Below are 15,811 nucleotides of genomic sequence, written 5' to 3'. Positions count from 1 at the left end.
GGATTATGCAATACGGGTATGTGCCCAACATAAATGTGTTGTTGTTACATTCCTTACTACTAGAGCTTTCTCTGAACTGTGATAGGTTTCCATAGGGAGATTTGAATTCCCAACATAGGAATACAAAAAAAGAGAAGAAATTCAGCTCCTTTCAAACAACATAGGATCATGTAGCAAGTCTTAGAATCCAGATCCTAATGGTTTTCTAAGTTCCATTATCCCTGTCCTTGCTTTGCCATATGAAATATGGAGTCTCCAGGATCTGGAAATAGCCTACAGAGCAAAGCCAAGAGGCTCACTACTGAACTGTAGAAGGTGTCCATACCATAGCAGAGGTAAAAGAATATCCGAAACCTTTACTGGCAGTAAAAATGAGCCTTATTAGGGATAATCTATCGAAAAGCAAGTTTCTTATGAAATCCTTTCTTGAAAATATGTACTGTTATAAACAGAGAATTAAGATACCTAACTTATATTTGTTACTTGTGAGTCACAGGATATATGCATACTCTACAAAATTTGTCTCATTTTTCTCTGAATTATCTTCTATAGCTGCAAGATAACTGGACTATTCCCAGCCTGTTGATTTAACAGAATACTGTACTAAGTTTCAAATATCAGAGTCCTCATGGGTTTATCCTCCTATAAGAAAGTAAAAACAAAAACAAAAAATACCCTGCTTGCATATGATTCTGAGCAATATCATTGGCTCAATGAAAAAATAGAAAAGAAAAAATAACAAAACCCTGACATGTGACAATATTTGAAAGGAACCGAATGGAACAAGGGTCACTTCAGGATATTGTGTACTATTCCAATGTTCATACGAAGAGTTGCTATCTAACTGTGATTCTAGCCACAGACCTACCAATCTACGCATGCTAATAACTGAAGTTATAAAATCTGCCATAGTAATTTTTTCAAAATGGGCACAAATCCAATTTAAGTAGAAAATTCAGAAGCAGATCCTCAAAGGATGAAATAAGAACTGAGTATTTCTTGTTCCCATCTACCTCAAACTGGCTAAGGAGATAAAGATAACTGTTTTTATGAAGTCAGAATATTATAAGGCCTCAGGGCCAAAAACTGAGAGTCTACTATTGTGCTATTAGAATGCTCCTTTTTTTTTTTTTCTGGCCAAACCCATGACTTAGAACTTTAAATGGCACAGTGTCTACCATTTTCAAATGTCTTTCCTCTGGTAGGCATTTGAATTTGATACTCTTGGTATTTAAAGTGCCATCACTCGTGTAGCACATATATGAGATATTCTGGGGAGGGAAATTAAACCAAATGCAAAACATTTAGCAGAAGTCAAGTTTAAATATGGAGACTGTTATAGGGTCTGTTCTACAAGAACCTAGGGATAACGTGGTGCTTTTCTGGCTGCCAGATGGCATCATAGCCACTTTGATGTCTATTACACAAAGTTATTCTAATGCCACCCATGTGTGAAGTGCAGAAACTTTAGGTACTATGAGGTTTCCAATTGTATGCCTTGGATCTCTGAACACCGCACATATTTTTTTTTTTTGACATTTGAATAGTCAACAACGATATAACTCATTGATATGGAAGCAGTGCTTTACCCAAGCTACATGAAAGTCTAGATGTTGTCGAGAAAAGAACACTCCTCCATACCTTCCTTGCAGTCATGTTTATTTTCATGCAGCACAAATCCATTACGGCACTGACACATGTAGCTTCCCATTGTGTTGACACACTCATGTTGACACCCGCCATTATCCTTAGAGCATTCGTCTTTGTCTAGCAAAAAGATAACCCCACAGTTTAGTAAGTAGCTTTAGAAACAAAGCGTGTCAAAAGACAGTCTTATAGTTGTGGTTAACACTGGCAAAGGGTAAACTAAGTCACAGCTTTCTTTGCATGAAACAAAACCCCCCAAATTTATAGTGTCTTAGTTTTACCCACTCCTTGTTTAGCTTGGCGCCTTGTACCATGAATTGAGTTTCTAAGACTACTGGCTCTAGGATGACAACGTGTAGCCTCTTTCACTCCTGTGCTGGGGTAGGAGTTCTGAGTAGGAGACAGGAAATGAATGGATCTTTTTCCAACTAATCCTACACATTTATTGCCAATTTTTTAAAATAAATTTTAAATTGTGAGTAGTTTGAATAAATGCAAGAACTGGCATTTAAGTACAGGGAAATCCTTCAATATATTAGCCATGGTGTAGAGACAGAGGCTAAACAAGGTTCCAAAATCTGTGTATAATCACTTTTTAAAAAATCACTCAGTATGACTACTGCAGTTGATTTTTTTGTTGTTGTTGTTAACTTTGCTGTTATGGTTAGCACTAATGAATCTGAACACTTCATAACTGTCCAAGACAGAAAAAGGCATCATTAGATTATCCTAAAGAAGTAACTTAATTTATATATTTGAAACAAATCTACTCCAGCAGTTTATTAATAAGTAATTCCCTGAAAAGGCTTTTAGTGTGCTAGAAGTAAAGGTTAGAATAGGAAATATGAGCTTTAAGAAATAGCCAATAAATTCACTACAGGGAAAAAAGCCAAACTAGATTAGCAGCAGTCAATCCAGGGAGAGGCATCAGCCACCGTACTGTGTCACTCAGCTGTCATTCCATGGCTGGCTTGTCCATTAAAGTCAAAACTGGCAGATTGCTCCTGACACACATAGATGATGACACATCACTCAGACTTTCATCACTCCCACAGCATAGAGAACAAAAAGGACACATGACAGTCATCAGAGGTTGGCTGAATTCAAAATTTATACTGTCAACTGATTTTTCCAGTAACAATTTGTGAGCTCACAGTGGCACACAGCTAAATCGCTAAATAGCTAAAGCTATTTTTGCTTTTTTTTGCCTTTTTATCAAATCAATATTCACTCTATGGAGATGGGTTCAGGAAAAGCATTTTTATAGAAGAATCTGATAGTAATTTTTAAGGATGCATCTATTTTTCCACTTTTGGAGATTGATTACATGACAGAGGACACACATGCTTCTGGGATATATTTGTGTATTGGCAATATCAGAATACTCCAAATGCATACAGGCAGTCCCAAAGTTCGAAAGAATCAGAACCAATACATCTGTGATTTATGTATACCTTTAACACTTCCATTACACTTTTATTACTTACTACGTAGCCTAAGCAAGATAAAAGTAGAAGAAGGAAAACTATTCTCTAAAAGAGCATCAACATGCATAAGAAATCAGAATACAGGGGCGCCTGGGTGGCACAGCGCTTAAGCGTCTGCCTTTGGCTCGGGGCGTGATCCTGGCGTTGTGGGATCGAGCCCCATATCAGGCTCCTCCACTGTGAGCCTGCTTCTTCCTCTCCCACTCCCCCTGCTTGTGTTCCCTCTCTCGCTGGCTGTCTCTATCTCTGTTGAATAAATAAATAAAATCTTAAAAAAAAAAAATTCAGAATACAGAAGTAGCCTTGTAAAATTAATTTGAGGGAAATTTATAATCATTTCAAAGCCCTGTTCCTTTAATTGTGTCAACAGTGAGAATATAGAAAATTAATAGTATATGAGTTATGAATGACTTATGCAGAATGGGTGGATGGTAGGCCATACTTCTTACCCTGGTGGTGTCAGCCACTGGTATTTTCCAATTCAGACAGTCAAGCAGTAAATGATTTAAATTTATTAATTTATTAATTCATTAAATTTGTTAATGTAACTTTCCAGAGACACTTTAGTTAAGATGCTTCAGAAAAAAATATATTCTCATGAGTGGATATAGAAATACACTTTCTTTGTTAAATGGCAATAACCAATTAAAAATTTCTCTGCCAGAATTACTTACACTGAAATAGTTACATATTTCCTATGAAAATGTTTATATAATGAATGTTTGATGATCTTAAAATAACACCTGAGAGACTGAACTTTAGTTATACTATAGGTCAACCAGACTTCTGAGAGTTCATTGGAAATCTAACAACTGTAAGCCAATTAGTTTAGAGAAAATGAGTTCACATTTGCAATTGACTGGTAAACAGATTAAGTGCTCAGGGAACCAAAGGTGGCAGGGACTGCCGGGATCATCCTGGTATCTGGACCTGTTTGGATTGCCATTCATGAGCAATGCAAAAATGTTAAAATACAAACATGAACCCAAGTTATTATTCCATGCATTCTTAAGTCCATAGTTATTTTATAATCAAAACAATTCCAGAACATAAAATATTTCTAACACTTAAACGTCATTCTAGTGGAAATCTCAAGCCACTAGGTTATATTTCTAGGAAGAATTATTTTCTTTAGATTTGACAGAATGTATTATGATAGAATAATATTAGAACATAATATTACCATAATAGCTGTGGTAATGGTAACTAAAGAGAAATAAAGTTGAAAGTGAAAATGATTACATTGCATAGTAGTTTTTTGTAGCCAATTATTCATTTTTCTGTTGTTTGGGAAAAATAATTAATAATTTTAAAATAATCTTTAGAGGAAAAAGAAGGGGGTAGAAAAAGAAGGCGATTTTATACAATCATTATTGTCTAAGTATCCACAGTACTTTCTTCCCCATTGATTGGTGTTTCCTGCCTTCATCCCCACATCTGACGGTGCCTAATATAATCAATGTCACATGAAAATTAAGAGTAATCACAATACACTTGTGACTATGTATATTCTATACATATATTAATATGTATATTCTATACATATATTCTGTGTATAGAATATGTATATTCTATACATATATTAAACTAGAGTTTAGCTAAAATTCAAAACTGGACTAATGCAAACAGCAACTAAAAGCAGCAGAGGAAAGTTATCATGCCCAGCAAAGTAACATATAAAACTGTGCCTGCATATGTCAAATAATCATATGAAAAGAGAAAATTTCAGTAAACAGTGGAACACTTAAAATTATGCACACAATTTACATCATGCAGACAAAGAAAGCTATTTATTTCAATTAATATTTTAAGTCATCTAGGAAGCAGTGAATACAGTGTGGTTATTTTAAAAATATTTGTTTTATTTTTTTAGATACTTGTTTTAATAGAAGTAAATAAACTATTCTAATTAAAGTGAATGTGATTTCTAAAGATTTGTTGATGAAAAATAGCAACATCACAAAAGACAAAGTCCACAAATATATTCTGGACTTCTCATGAATGAAAGTCATCAACCTAGAGAAAAAAGCTATTAGCAAACATGATTATGTTTTCATTTTCTTTCCCTTTTTCTCTTAGGACCTATAAACTACAAATATTTTGAACAATGAAAATCCAAAAGAGAGAACAGAGGATGATGCAGTTTTAAAGATTTCTTAGAATGTCTGCATAATAAATTTAATATTTGAGAATTCTATCAATAACTCACTTGAAATTTTCCAGTATTTTCATACTGTAGGCACAAAAATTTTAAAATAATTTTTATTAGTTAGAGAAACAAATGTTTTGCTGAGTAGAAATAAAACATTTATTTTCTGCAGATGGAAATTAGCCTCCTTCTTTGGAATGGACATATCTGCTTTCCATTGCTTCATGTTAGATAAAGGAAAGGTCCATTATTAGGAAAGAAGGAGGTGGCATTTTCCCATCAGAGGCCTGCAGAGTATCTCTGAGACTATCAGAAGCCATCAGTCTATGAATAATACATACTGGATGGAACTGAAGTGGCAACCTGTATCAAATTCTTGCAAGATTCAAAAATAAAAATTTTCTCTTTGCAGAAAACTTCCTTGTCTGTAGGGAAAAAAAAGCAAAGGGTCCATGCACCAGACCAGAAACATATACGAGCAGATATACTCACATGAAATGACAAAAGATAAAATAAACAGATCTACTCCCACTCCTGCATACACATGCAAGTTTCAACACAAACCTAACAATAAATAATCATCTTCAAAACAGCACTAACAAACTAATATTACACTGTACGTTAACTAACTGGAATTTAAATAAAAACTCAAGGAAAAAAACCGGCACTAATAAACTCTACTCGGAGCTACAACAAAGACAATTTGCTCCTTTCAAAACACGGAAATATTTCAATATCATTGTAATAATGAAAACTTGTCAAAATCATAGGAAAGTTTTAATTGTTTAATTATTTGAAATCGATTACATTAACATTTACAGTTTTCTTGGGATAATATGGGGTTGGGCAAGCGTTCCACTAGAGAGATGGTGTACAGGAGGAAAGATGTGAGGAAGTAACTGCACACAGCCGAAGACGGTGAGATGAAATCACTTGAATTACAGGTAGGGAAATCACACAGATCATTTTATCTGACTCCTACATTTGTTACAGACAGAAATAAACTGGGAGTCAGGAAAGCTGGGTTCTCTTCCATTTTTGCCACTGAGCAAGTCGCTAGGTCCTCCAGTACTAGATCGGTGAGAGACGCCGCTCCTAAATGAGGTTTATTCTCCAAATTCGCTAATATTCACCCTAATTAATTCTTACCAATCCATGGTTGCCTAAAGAAGAGCGAATGTTCAACTCTCATTGCCGAAGTCATGTGTTATATTCTTTTCAAATAAGGAATGTTAGAATTAATGTTTTTTAAAAAATCATCTTTGCCAAATATTGCCATTTTTACATGCATAAAACCCTACTAATATTTCCTTTAATTTTGACCCATTTAAATAAGTTTGTCCTGAGTAGAATACAGTTAACCTTGCTTAACCACCTAAAATAAATAAGCTGGATCACCTATACCGGTGCAGATTCTCATACTTGTGTTCAAATGCACAATCGTACAAAATTGTTTGGTTTCACTATCATGTAAAATAAGTGATTAGTGTTAATAGAAAAACAAACCTCATTCAGTCCAAAAAAATAACAGTAATATATTATTGGACTAGACTATCTTCTAGAAAATGCTTGTGTTGTTTCTAGTGTAGCTAAACACCTGAATAGACACACAATTTTATATCAGTCCAAATAGCTTTACTTTGTCCTAATTTCCATATTTGCTTTCATATTACTTCATTATATTGTTTTTTAAATATATCCTAAAATCAGTACAGTATATGACACTTTGATTTTTGTAGTGGGGCTTGTGGACTTCCTCCTGTATAATACAATAACTTCTAAATGTTCAAGCTATAGCATTTTTCATGTCTAATGAAAGATTTTATTATGATACTGTTAAGATTTTAAATCAGAATTTATTGTGATGGTTTCTTACTTTTATAAATACTGAAGTGACAGAATTCAACATTATTTTGTTAATAAGTTCTCTTAGAGTCATCCTTCCAATTCCATTTCTTAGGTCCATAAAGTGCTTATTTAAAATGAGAAGCTACGTACAAAAATAATTACAATCTCTATATGATTATTTTATTAAATATTTGTATTTGGAAATGATGCTATAAATGTTTTATTTCACTGTACACATTAAAACTCTAAATATATTTTCATGTGTCTTTTTCCTTGATGTATCACTAAGCTGCAAGAATTACTTTTTGAATAACTTCCCAAATAATATGGAATCACCTATAATCAAATATTGTTTCTTCTTTTTATTGAATCCTTGGTAATTGTTCCTGGTACAAGACTATGGAAAAATAGCTGAACATGTTATATTCCTTATCATGTTTTCACAAATTCACAACCACTTCTGAAATCTTTAGAACACAGATTACAAACAGAAGCATTTAAGCCTCAATCTTCCTGAGATATCTCTTGATTAACAAATACACTGTAGTAACACATCTATTCAACTGCCTATAATAAGATAATATTATTAAATAACTATAAAGTTAAAATTATTACATTTAACTCAACTCAAAATACTTGTGTTAGGATTATTAACCTCTATTAATATTTATTAACTAATTAATAGAAGAGATGACTTTAAAAGTTTCTTCACTCTCAAAGATCAAAGTCTATTAGGCAATGTTTACAAATCTAGCAATATTTGGGGTAACAGAAATATGATATGTGTTTTTCTTCTAAGGTTATTTTAGAGGCACCGGGGTGGCTCAGTCAGTTAAGTGTCCCACTCTTGATTTCGGCTCAGGTCCTAGTCTCGGGGTCATGAGATGGAGGCCTAGCATCAGGCTCTGTGCTGAGCATGGAGCCTGCTTAAGAGTCTCTCTCTCCCTTTCCCTCCCACCCACCCACCCCCGCTCACACACTCTCTCTCTCAAAAATTAATTAATTAATTACAGTTCTTTTTTTTAATTTAAATTGAAAACTGAGAGAAATTGGAGAAAAGCTATAATGCACCATCTTCCCACCTTAGCGCACATTCTCGGTATTTTTATATAGCTACTTTCAGGTTTGTTCCCACCATGTGCTTAGCTGTATGCGGTGTGCAGATAGTTTCATACCTAGATTTCTATTAATGTTTTATCATATACAACTTTTTATATCACAGAATCATTAAACCATCTTTACGGTGTAGGAAAGTCCACAAAGTGTATTTGTTATAATTTATTTACCATTTTCCTCTTGTCATACCATTAGGTTGTTTCCAATTTCTATCACTATAATAGTATATTGAAATCTTTCTTCCAGATTTTGAAACATTTCTTTATAAATGTGTCTCAAGAATAAGATTTCTGAGGCACCTAGAATAGTCATTGTAATGACTCTTGATTCCTATGCTAAATTTCTTTCTAAAGAGTTTGTCACAATAAACCCAGCAATGTATTTTGTCAAATCCCCCAAGAGTAAATTTTAACAAACAAAAAAATTCTTCAATTGTTTGTGAAATACAATATCCCCATGGTTTACATGTCTACTTTCTAATAAATATAACAAATTATTTGACTTTGAACACATAATTATATATTATTACACTTAAAGCATTTTAGATCTCCAAAATAACATTTTCAATGGGAATAGAGCCTATCTATTAAAGTAGGTGATCTTTTGTAATTATAATTTTGTATGATGATCATAAGGACATCAGGTAAACTGAGTCTGAATTTGTTGCCATCTCTTGATAGTACCACACCAGCTCTTTATTACAATGTTTTTACCTTCCCTTTCCTGAGCAAACATATTCCCCACTAACAGAAACTCCTAGGAAATTAAACGTAAAAGAGATCTAATACTTATCTAGAACCACAGTATTTTAAATATGAATCTGACAAACTGCTGATATTTTTCAATGCATCAAAAAGAAACCACTGGAAGTTTACACTTAATGATAACTATCTTGGACTTTACAAAACATTAATCTAATAAAGAAGTGAAAAGTAGATCTGTTGTTTTTCAGGTCACAAATAGGTTCAGTGAAACACTTAACATGCTATTTCAAAGGGCATGATCAGCTCTTAGATAAACCAAGACAAACGGGGGTTTAAATGCTTTATGACACTAAGCAGTTTACTTAACTCCTCAGCTGCTTCATCTGTCAAGTGAATATAATAATGAGGATATTACAGCTTTATTTTGATTATTAAAGAGATGATGCATGCCTGCATAATAAATTCTCAAAATGGCAGCTATCGTAGGCGCACTTAGGGTTTAAATTCCCCCTTGAACCTCATTGTTCCATTTACTTAACTACCCACACTCCGTCCTCAGATAATGTCACAAAGCACAGCTACACAGAGATAGGAACAAAGAATATGTACTTGGACGTGCTGAAGAACAGCATCTTTTTTATGTGTGTTCATATCTATATCGTAAGAACCAAAGTAGCCGCTTTATATTTCAGTAGTATCGCTCTAAAGACACAATCTATCTTTACAATTGGAAAGTTTATTCCTAACCAACAAGATCAGATAGTGAATTTTAAATATTCTGGGTAGCTTTAAATTTATTCATACTTTGCCACTATATATGTAGCATATATCTTTTAAAAAAGTAAATATTAAATAAAATCTATGACTATGGTAAAGTAAAAAGGATCCATAACATAATTAATACTATGACAAAATTCATTCATTCATTTTATAATTTCAATTTTTAAAATAAATATTTAGGTGGTTCTAAAAAAAGAACCCTTATCTCTAACCACTAGGTCACCTACAATCTGTAAAACACATGATATTTATAAAATAGTAGAGTCTAAGAATGTCTTGCTTTCATCAAAATAGGATATTAAAATGCTACTTTGAATAACCTAAGTCTTAAATTAATGCCTGAGAAGAATTTTTAAAAGGCAATTAAATCTGGGGGAAAGAAGGCAAAGAGAAGAAGAGAGCCAAGATCCCTTGTATTTTGAATGTACTTCTGTGTATAACTTGGACCTCAATGGAGCTTGTGAACCATTAACTTCAATTACACTGAAAACCCCAAACAAACCCTGGGCACTGTAAATCTCATTAATTTTAAACACATGGGGTTTGGAATAAATGGACTTTGAATTAACTCAATCCAAATTACCTAATATTAAAATATAATTGGAATTCAGTTGCTTTAAATTGCTTGCCAGTTTGAAAAGCAGATTGCTATACTAAGGTTTATTATAATTTTGTCTATTTTTGAAGTTTCAGAATAATATCTTTGTAAGTAAGGTATGGTTCCAAATTGGGGAAATAAAGGAACTTCACTGTTGTTTCATGTATTTCCTTGAAGTTGGGGGAAGTTTTACCAAATTTCAGCTCTAGACAAGGGAAATTTTACTATGAGTTGGTTAAACTAAATATTAAATCCCAAACAGAAGTATGAACTGCTTAATGTACCTGATAATTTATTATTTTAGTAAAATTGTAATTTCCATATTTGTAGGTTTCATACTATAATCCTTTCTATAGTGATGAGGCAAATTACGATTTTAATATCAGCTTAACAATAAATGAAAATATAATCATAAGAGGAATAAGAAATATTTGCTAGATAATAAGAATAAAAAATATGTTGCTAAAATCAGATCAAATAATCCCCCCAAAAAGATAAATCATTTTTAAACAGTCTGCCACTTTTTGTAAGTCTGGTATCATTATCCCTATGCACTTAGAAAGTCACTGAATGAAAATATTATTGTAATAGTTTTGTGTTATTTGTACTAGCCTTTACAATATTTATTAAGTGTTTGAGAGCTATATTTCATCAGGCCCCCAATTATTAATATTCTAATTATAAGTAAAAAAAATTGTTAAACCTAGGATAAATGTGCATACATTCTATGTCCCTCCAACTTTCATTTGCAGAAAACTATGAAGAGTAGATAACAATGAAAGCCAATCCACCTTCAAAGTCCATGATACCCACATGCAGCATGTGAATACTGATACCTGAAAAGAAATGTGCTTTGAAGCCTTTCTTGGATACAGTATTGTCAGATCTGAATTCAATTCTCATATTGTTGAACTGAGATGTGATCACTTCAGGCACTTCGGCGCCACAAAATTTGCCATGCAACTTAGACTCAGAGGAAAGGCCACTCCAAATCTCCACATAATCGTATTTGCAAACCTAGAAAAGACATGGTTATGACAGTCACCAGATTTTAAAGTATCAGATGACTGACATTGATTTTTGAAAAATTTATCATGTTTTTCCCCTCTTTACTCCTCTGGTAGTCAAACTGGAATTAATAGGTAAAGAAAAAAAAATTAGGAAAAAGTCCAAATATGAGGCAGACGGCATGAAAAATAGATTAGAGAATTTTGCTCTGAATATCTCCAAGAGACGTATATACCAATGTGTACTCGTTTACATGTATTTACAGCATATATCTTTTCCAAAAAATAGAGTTTAGAACTGAGATGCGTATTTGTTGAGACGATGGTGCTGATGGTTACAAGAAGAGTATTTGCTGACTTAAAAAAAATGTTTAAATTTTCACTAGGAACTGTGAAAGAACTTGCCGTGTACTGTCTTATTTAATGTTGACAAGAGTGACATGAAATTGATACATTAGGTCTATGAAATGACCATTAACAATGGAAATATTCCTTTTTATGGTAAAGATGAGAAAACTGAGGTTCAGAAATTTCTAAGTAACTTGTCCAAAATTATACTTATCATATGTGGCAGTTCAGTGAAAATAGCACAGAGTTTGGCTTGGTCCGGTGCTGCCTCCCAGAAACACTATGTTCGAATCAGAAGAGCACCCTTAGGAAATTTCAAAGGAGACAGACACTGAGGGATACAGTAAAAAGGATACTTCGCCTTTCAAACCTATCAAACAAATTGATAGCTCTTAATTTCTTGGAGTTGCCAGGCACTATAAAATAACTCTGGAGCTATGCTGCTGGATTGCTAACAAAAACTCTATGTGGTGGAATGAAGAGGGGAATTTACACTACAATGAAGTAGACTCATTCTGATTTATATGTAATTCACTAACAACACCAAAATGGAAGAAGCTAAGTGAATGCCAGGTATTCTTAAGCAATTTTATGGCCTCTAACAGATGTTTCCATAATACACTTCTCCAACGTTCCAACAGGGCACATTCTAAAGAATACATCTTGCATGAATGACCTTATTACATAAATGTGTAATTAGCAAGGTTTAACAATGCATATGAGTGAACCCTGGGGCAGGATCTGTACTTTGCAATATGTCAACTCAAATTACTGCTTCTTGTGATATTAATGAGGTGATAAATAAGCAAAATGTTGCTAGGAAAAATTTTTAAAAAGTCTTCTATCTATTTCATTATAGGTACAACATCCATTTAGAGAGGGCTCTGACATACGGCAAGAGAATGTTACTGAGGTTAAAGTTGTTTGACATCATCTTTCCTTTTGGATATCAATATAATAAATAAAACAGTGAAGTTTCAACTTAACCCAGTAATCTATAAGTCAAGGTTGTGCTCATGCCTTTATTTTAAGTAACTAAGACATCAACGCACAAAAATACACAGAATTTCGTAACAGCCTTTCACATAGTAACATCATTCTAAGCTGAAGAAACTTGGGATATGTCAGAGAGTTTGTCAGTCCTCCCAGGAATAAAGACCACCACCATGGGAAAATGCTTTCAGAATACAATGACCCATTTATTTAAAACCATCTACCCTCCTTCCTCCTGAATATAAACTTCCAGCCTTCCTGGTAACATCTGTCAACTAATGTATCAAAATGTCATATCCGTTACAGCTGCTCGCTTTAGGGAAAATGGAGAGAGTAGAAGTCATTCAACACCAAGTCATGTCAAATCCCAGAACTGGTAGGGAGATAACCATATTCAAAAAGGGTTGCTCCTATGAAAACTTTTCTAAAAATGCTATATAAATATTTTCTTCATTTCAATATTACTCTAAATCTCAGGTAATTATTAAAGGAAAATTGTGTTGCATTTGGACAAAGTATGTGAGAAATATAAATTGCAGTTTTTGCCATCATAAAACTTAACACATGATATAATAAGGAGGATCTCAAAAGGTCCACTGAACTTTAAAATTGTATAATTCTCTGAAATATATAAGTTCATCACATTTTAGACTTTAATTTCCTTTAAGGAAACACAAAAGTCAGCAACTTCTTTTTACCTCAAAGCCACTAGTAGCACTAAAAAAATGCACTAAGTGCCTTGACTATAGTAGGCAGAATTAAGAGGAAAAAAAGTCATTAAAAAGAAATAAAGAAAAGTAAGAAGAGGGAAAAGAAGAAAAGATACATATACAAAGACAACATAATGGTATAAAATCTACAAATATAACCAACAATTATTTGCTCAGGAGCATAGATACATTGTATTTCTGTTTTTTCACCTCTTTATAAGTGTTCAACAGATATGTGTCAGAGACAAAATAATTTTTTGAGTTAATTTTATCATACTTAGAAATATTAACTCATGTTCATTTTAAAATAAGCACAGAAAAGAAGTCATTGGAAGAAAGGATATGGAAATTAGAATGTGAAAAGAAAAGAAAGTAGGAAAGCTCAAACAAAACTGAAATTAAGCCAATGTTGACCAATCATACAAAGGACACAGTTCTGAAAGTTCTCATTTCTAGGCTTGACATTCCATTTGAATTTGGTGTGTGCACTAGCACAGAAGAAATCTCAAATAAATGATTTCACTTGTTTAAATGTGGCCACCTGGCAGAAAACTAGACCTTTATTACAATAAGTTATATTTTATAAAGGAAAGATAGTGTCAACTAAATGCTTCTTTGTTGAGATTAAAAATATACCAGGTTCTCCTAAGGGGCTATTTCTGTTATGATTCAACCAGTGGATTTTGATTTTGACTGACTGATTGACTTTTTTAGAAAAGTCTACGTGACATGAAAAGCTGACCCTCATTTTTTCATAGTTCTTTCACAAATCAAGAAATTGCTGCTTATTAATACACTAAGTAAAACTCCTTCTAGGTAATTTTCAGCCTCCCAGAAATAGTCTAAAATATCATCCAATGCCAACAGGAATTACAAGCAGTTGTAGAAGTGAACAGTATAGCAAAGGAAGACTATAACATCTATATGATTGTGCTATTAACATCAATCCATTCTTCCTTCCTTCCTCCCTTCCTTCCTTCCTTCCTTCCTCCCTCCCTCCCTCCCTCCCTCCCTCCCTCCCTCCCTCCCTCCCTTCCTCCCTCCCTCCCTTCCTTCCTTCCTTCCTCCCTCCCTCCCTTCCTTCCTGCCTGCCTTCCTTCCTTCCTTCCTTCCTCCCTCCCTCCCTCCCTCCCTCCCTCCCTTCCTTCCTTCCTCCCTCCCTCCCTTCCTTCCTTCCTTCCTCCCTCCCTCCCTCCCTCCCTCCCTCCCTCCCTCCCTCCCTTCCTTCCTTCCTTCCTTCCTCCCTCCCTCCCTTCCTTCCTTCCTGCCTTCCTTCCTTCCTTTATTCCTTCCTTCCTGCCTTCCTCCCTCCCTCCCTTCCTTCCTTCCTGCCTTCCTTCCTTCCTTTATTCCTTCCTCCCTTCCATTTACCAGTTTGTCTTCAGAGGTTCCCGAAACACAATAGAAAAATTATATTTATTATTCACTTACTTCATTGCCCTCCAATTCAAAAAACTCAAACTTCATAGAAATTCTGTATTGGGTTGGTGCGACCACCTGCCACACGCAGTTTTTATTAGGAGGATACTCCTTGGGCCAGCCTGGAGTGGTTATGGTGCCATTAAGTTTGGTAAGAAGTCCGCCACAAGCCGCTAGAAGGAAAGAAAAGGACAAGGTTTTCCCCTAATCGAGTCATCCTCTTCTTAGCACCTTTCCATTGATAATCAAACATCTCAGCATTAAATTTCAACCATCTTCCAGATTTTTCAAAATCTAGAAAGCTGCAGTCTCTCTTCCTTAGTTTTTAGTACAACTATTTTAATTATCTAATCCCGTTCATAAGGTGTTAATTCATAGCTTTGGAACCAAGCAAATTATGGCTGTATGACATTTCAGATCACTTTAAAGTTGGAGAAACAGTATAAAGAAAACTGGGTGTCAGTAGTCATATCTTTTAAATGGGTATAATAATATCTACACCATACAGTTGTTATGAGAATTAATGGAAAGATAAGCATAAAGCACAATATAGTCCAATGTAGTAAGACCAAAATCAACTGCTTATTTCTTCAAATTCTTTTCCCCAAGATAAACTACTCTTGGAGTTACCTGAGCTAGTAAGCAAAATTAACTAGAGTAAGTAGGTCATTTTGGTATTCGAAAACTCCATTTAAAACTGTTTTCTTTCCCTTTTGAATGATCTGTTTAAAAGGGGTACTATTTAATATGTTGCTTCTCTTCCTTATTGTTAGTCAAAGCAAGGTAAGGAAAGGGAACATATATTGTACAAGGTTTGTAATTAATTTCCCGGGAGTCAAGAGTTACCTAAAGTAACTGGTCTCTTTATTTTAACTGCCTTTGTGTATATATGTGCATGTGTGTGTGTGCGCGTGTGTGTATCCATATATGTATATTACTGTATTTATAAATGTATTGTAAACACTAACTGTACTTTCATATTTACCACTTTTTGGTAAATTATTA

General features: G+C 33.9%; 1 protein-coding gene across 1 annotated transcript in view; it reads right to left on the bottom strand.

Moving 5' to 3' along the window:
• Positions 1-15,811, bottom strand: part of TLL1 (tolloid like 1) — a 202,162-nt gene that overhangs the window by 25,185 nt on the left and 161,166 nt on the right. Inside the window, exons 15-17 of the mRNA XM_045798693.2 lie at positions 14,819-14,979; positions 11,166-11,346; positions 1,642-1,767 (exon numbers count right to left, since the gene is read on the bottom strand). Coding sequence (XP_045654649.1) covers positions 1,642-1,767; positions 11,166-11,346; positions 14,819-14,979 — 468 coding nt within the window. The remainder of the gene's footprint in view (positions 1-1,641; positions 1,768-11,165; positions 11,347-14,818; positions 14,980-15,811) is intronic.

Source organism: Ursus americanus, chromosome 13 (genome assembly GCF_024610735.1).
Source record: "Ursus americanus isolate L20-20 chromosome 13, mUrsAme1.1.p, whole genome shotgun sequence".
NCBI lineage: Eukaryota > Metazoa > Chordata > Mammalia > Carnivora > Ursidae > Ursus > Ursus americanus.
The sequence above is the reverse complement of the archived record's forward strand: the minus strand, read 5'-3'. Positions and strand labels throughout refer to the sequence as shown.